The sequence below is a fragment of the Hibiscus syriacus genome, unplaced genomic scaffold, assembly GCF_006381635.1.
Source record: "Hibiscus syriacus cultivar Baekdansim isolate YM2019G1 unplaced genomic scaffold, ASM638163v2 tig00111810_pilon, whole genome shotgun sequence".
Lineage (NCBI taxonomy): Eukaryota > Viridiplantae > Streptophyta > Magnoliopsida > Malvales > Malvaceae > Hibiscus > Hibiscus syriacus.
This window is the reverse complement of record NW_024063186.1, coordinates 1,144,159-1,149,719: the sequence shown is the minus strand read 5'-3', so window position 1 is coordinate 1,149,719 and position 5,561 is coordinate 1,144,159. Positions and strand designations below refer to the sequence as shown.

The following is a 5,561-nucleotide window of genomic DNA, read 5'->3' as shown; positions in this document are numbered from 1 at the left end:
ACGGGAATGCTTCGTGTGCTGGTGTGTTGAGAGATAGTAGGGGAGAGTGAACATTAATTAAAATTTCTTATTAATTATAAAAGTACATTGTTTAATAAAATAATTTTAAAATTAACCGTGTAAAATCGCATAAAGGATATATGCTTTTAAAAATCAATTGACTTAATATCTCTAATTGTGTTTGATATTACGAATTAATTGAGTGCCTTTTAATCCAAGAAAGGATAAATAAAAATAAAAATCATAACATAAAACTAATATATTAATAAGATTAAATAAATAATTTTATTTTTTAAAAAATAAGCCCCCATCTATTATTTTATATATACACTTTTTAATAATGTTGGTGGAATAAAGAGATTGTATCAACGGATGATTTATTCATTCTAATTTAGGTATATAATTATGGTCACAAATCGGTTGATGATGGATCGATATTATTAATAAAAGAGAGTATGGATAGATTATTAGTTCCCCTTTTCTCTTTCGGCTAAGAACTTATATAATGATCACTTGTATTTGATGGTGTGAGAGATAAGATCATGATTGTTGTTTGTAGTCAGACAAAGTGATTTAATGTAACCTCTCGATAATAAATTAGAGTCTTCCTAGATTCTTTAAGTTTGTTGATTGTCTTATCAAGAGATGATGACGGGTTAGATAGTTCGATTAATTTTTGATGTGCGATGTTCTTTTGGAGATATAGAATTTAATTTAGAAGGTTAACAAATATCAATAATTTTTATATTGTTATTAATTTTTCATATAAACCATTTCAACATATTAAAAGCATGAAACATGCAAAACTAGACAATAATCCCCAACAAAATGATTGCTGAAACACATTTATAAGATGATTTTGGCAAGCTTCCAACATGAAGAAGAGCTCAAATGTTTGTTTATTCTGGATGAAACATATAGAGCTGAATGCACGCAGGTCACCACCTGGTCCTCAAGACGTGTTCACTTAGTTAATAGACTTTAGATGCGCTTGAGAATCACAGTTATTAAAGTATTATCAACGGCGTTCTCTCCAAAAACGAAGCCAGACTCCAAATGTTTCTTACCATAACATTCGAAGAACTCGTCAACCATCTCATTCCCGAAATGCTCTCTAATCAATCCTTCAAATCCTGCTCTTACGTGCGATATATAATTCTGGGTACTCGGCAACGTCGGCACACGCTTCATTTGTCCGCTCATTTCATCAATACTCTCGATGCACAAACGCCCATTTCTCTCTATCAATGCCTTCAGCTCCTTGGCCGTTGGAAAGTATAGGGGCAAGTTAAAAGACTTCACCTTTTCTTCATTGATTAATCCCTGCCATAAGGAATCGGATCACATTGTTGTCGGTAATATGAAAATATTACTGTAAAATCAAGATGTTAACACTGACCGAAAAATAATAGAAATTGAAATTAAGAATTCAACGTTGATCGTGAAGTGGATAAAACTATTGTCTCAGAAATAAAATTGTCATGATTTGTGTAATTCTCAAAAATGGATGTTGCCACTGAGATTAACACAATTCTTCAGAATTTGTACACCCAAATACTAAAGTGAAAATCGGTAGTATTACACTTTTTAAACTTTGATGGAAAGTTAAGAAAAGAAAAATTTAGAGAGAACCGTTGTAAAGGGAATATCTTGAATGATGAAATGAATGCAGAGAGAGAGAAGGCTAGAAGCATCTCATCAAGTATGATTAATGGGCTATATCCCATTAAATGTCAATCAGCTAATTAATTATCAATTAATCATGATAACTAGTTCAGACAATGACTGAGAGTCAACCATCCAAATTTTTTCTAAAAAGATATAACATACAAACTACGTATCAAGGACATATGATAAACCATGAACCAAACGAGAGTATGTTCATGTAACATGCACACCAATGCTCAACAAAGAAGAGACGAGAATAGTATATAAACAATTACCATCTCGTTTTCCTACAAATAACCTTTATAAATTCATTGCATTTCTAACAATTATGGACCAAAAAAGCTATAAGTAGAAAAGGAAAAAAAAATACCTTGTTAGTCAAATCCACAAGGCAAGATCCAAAGAGATCATAAAATTTGCCGATTGCAGTCTGAGATAGAGAGATTCCATCAGGAATTCCGCCCATAATGATCACAATCAACCCTGCATTTACCAGCTCTTCAGCTCTAGCGTTCAAAAAGATTTCCATATCGTTCTCAAACTGAGATGCAAACGCTTTCGTCACTTGTGTTTCAGTTCCAGTGCAGTATATGCTTCCGCCGTTGTAAGCTGAAGAACTGCAATCCACCACTTGTTCGGGAACCTTGGACAGCCATTGCAATGCATTCGACGAGTGTCCAATATGGATCGACGATTTAGGGAACAATCGCCCGTGGAACGAACCAGGAACTCCGGCGACGAAGTGTGGCCACGAGGGTGGGAGGGATTTGAAAAGGGTGTTGAAATCGTTGCTCGAGTGATCATTGAAGAACAACTGAAACTCCAGAGCCGTTTGATGGTTGGTTTGGCGGTGCTTTTGCTCCACTGCTTGTATCATGTTTTGCATGGAGAAGAAAGTGTTTGGTCCTATGGAACATCCGAAGTCAGCTATGCGAAACAAGTCGGAACAAAGCTTCTCCATGTCAAGCTTGTCTGCAATGGCGTGTATCATCATTCCTTTTGTAGCATCAATAACTCCTTTCTGCAAGATAGAATTTTTGGCATAGCTTTGTGGGCTATCCCCACCTTTCATGGTGATTGGTTGAGGCATTGTTGTGGTTTCATCATTGGCCACTTCCATTTTGCTCGAGAGAGAAGAAGAAGCTTTTTTGTGGTTTTAAGTTCAATGGAATGATGAGCTTTATATATACACACCATTGATGAAAAGCTTGCAAATCTCCTTGAAGTGTTCGAGTATATATTATTCCTAAAAGGACTCCATGCTCAAGGAAAATGTTTATTATCTTTACCAATTTCACTATCCCATTCGGCCATTAATTACATAGGAAATCCTATTAGTATAAGGAAAATCCAAGATAAGAGCCGTAAATATTGTCACTTTTACTTTATAAACCAGACATCGACCAAGTGGAAAACTTAATTTTTGACGAAAGATTCTACACAAGTCCAGAAATCAGAATCAATATGTATGGCCGTCTCTCCTGGGCTTATCCAACTGCCTGCCAACAAAATTGTTTTGCTCACACACAATTCAACGCCAAACGACGTATCAACCAAAGCAAAATGGATAAAACCTAAAATGCTTTTTGTTCTACCTCCCCTGGACTTTCCCCGCAGATTACACTTTCATCTATCCAACTTCCAAGCCTTCTTCGGTATTTTTTTAAAAATAACTAGAGATCTTTAAAATCTCCACATTTTCGTATCTTTCGGTCAATTACAACGTTTTGATACGATGCTAACACTAAAAAATTATAAATAAAACATCATAAAAAATTAATTGATAGAAGAACTTTCTCTATTATTTTTCCCTACTATCGATTCGCTCTCACCAATGGCTATCTATAATTTTGGTCTAAATAAAAATTAAACCACCAAAAACCATTAGAATCCTATTTTTCCATAACACTTCTCCAATTTGACGTGAGATTTAGGGTTTGCTTTATTTTCTTTCTCATATAGAGGTAAAATCCAGTTACACTATATAAAACAGTATAAAACTAATTAAATAGTTTTACACAGTATAAATGGTGTAAAACTAAAAGATATATATATATATATATATATATATATTCACTTTTATACGATGCTTTCTCAACACATGGTAGATAATATGATTATTTTGCTCTATATTATTTTCTGGAACATTTTGACTCTAATGTTTCATTTTAAGGTAAAAAAGTAATATTTTTTTTATAATAAAAACTGTTAGTTAACAAATAATTAACACTTTAAACTAGGAGTCATTTCACTGTAAAATAAAATATTGAAGACTAAAATGCTACAGACATAATGAATATGGATCTAATGACTATTGGGTCAAATGTTATGGACTTTTTACCTTAAAACTAAAGGTTGGGTCCAAAATACTTCAAAAAAAAAAAAGAAAGAGAATATTTGAATTTCTTCAATTATTTGCCTATTTTACAAATTATATGTAGCATAAAAAATATACTATTAATATCTGTGTATCTATCCTTAAAAATATTTATAAGGGGGCGTTTGGTTCAGGGTATCTCACATTATCAGGGGAATGAAATGTCATTCCCTAGTTTGGTTGGCAAACATTCACAGCCCCCGATAATAAGTTATTCCCAACAGTGGTATTTTGGGGGTATATTACCGGGAATGTGAATACCCCATTCCCTTAGGTATTGTTACATTCTCGACGTTTTGGACTAAAATGCACTTAATTTTTTTTCCAAAATATCCTTCTTATCTAGTTGCATAAAAAAAATTCTACGAATGTTAAATTAAAATTTTGTCCTTAAACTATTTTAGATTTACAAAAAAATTATAATTAGAATTTTATATGAAGTTCAGGGATTAAAATAAAAATTTACCCTTTCATTAAACCTATTTATCTTCTCAATTTTGTAAAAAAATTATATAAATTTTCTGAATTTAAAATTTTTAAATAAAATATATAAATTAATTATAGTAATATTATAATAAAATTCAACTTGTTAAAAAAACAAATCCAAATTTTGGATATTGATTACAGTTCACCGATTTTTTCAACGAAATCCAAATTTTGGATAACGTATTAATCAGAATAAAATTGATGTGCCAATTTGCTAAGAATAAGCCAATTGATCTAATTATTTAGCCGTAACTTAATCTATACATTTTCATGAAATAAGAAAATCCGAATAATAAAAGGAATTGAATGAGGAAGTCGCTGTCACCAACAATCCTGTGGAGATGCAAAGGTAAACGATAAGCTGCTATTTGAATTAACCACCACCATCACCGTCAGCGCCGCCGCTACTGGAAAAATGTAGTAAGCACATGAATAATATCATTTCATCCAAGTCGCCGAACTCGGATCCTGCTCCCGTGTGGTACGATCCGGCTTATACTAGTACTAATAGCACTGGTACTTTGCTTCCTTGTTGGCTTGGGGCAAATCCCTTCTATCCCAGTCCCTACACTGAACGGAAGGTCGGTACTAGGCATCTATCAAAAATATCTGATCCGGGGAGCTATCTCACGAACTGAACTTCTGAATATTCCCTTTGCAACTACGTGCTTCGAAGCTTTCCTGGGATTGTTGTGCCTGCTTGTCCTCATCGAATTGGAGAACTTTTTGGAACGCCCCTTCCTCTCTTCTTTTCGAAAGCCAGACTCTGCTTAGGGAGTAATCTTAGATCGGGTCGTGCCCCCCCCCCCCCCCCTAAAATCTCTTTCCATCACCCTCGGGGGAGGAATCATTCCATTCAGCAGTCCTACGTGGGTCAGTGAATGTCTTTTATGGAAGGATTAGACGGTGACAACTTTTGCTGTTTTTAATTGAAATTCAAGAACTAAGCTTCAAAAACTTTTCCCGTTGCTTAGGTGACTAAATTATGGATATGCATGATCTCCTTTGATCTTTCAATTTAATTAAATTA

General features: G+C 33.8%; 1 protein-coding gene across 1 annotated transcript; it reads right to left on the bottom strand.

Moving 5' to 3' along the window:
- Positions 1-981: 981 nt before the first annotated feature.
- On the bottom strand, positions 982-2,789 carry LOC120171041 (loganic acid O-methyltransferase-like). Its single transcript, XM_039178850.1, has 2 exons — positions 2,039-2,789; positions 982-1,323 (listed from the first exon to the last, which is right to left on the bottom strand). Exons 1-2 carry the CDS (start codon positions 2,786-2,788, stop codon positions 982-984), a joined length of 1,092 nt encoding a protein of 363 aa, XP_039034781.1. The 5' UTR covers position 2,789.
- Between the last annotated feature and the right edge of the window lie 2,772 nt (positions 2,790-5,561).

Excerpts from the sequence above, each read along its gene's own strand:
- LOC120171041 (XM_039178850.1), bottom strand. The coding sequence starts at position 2,788 with ATGGAAGTGGCCAATGATGAAACCACAACAATGCCTCAACCAATCACC. Across the intron at positions 1,324-2,038 it reads TTGTGGATTTGACTAACAAG|GGATTAATCAATGAAGAAAA; the intron begins GTATTTTTTTTT and ends TCCTTATGGCAG.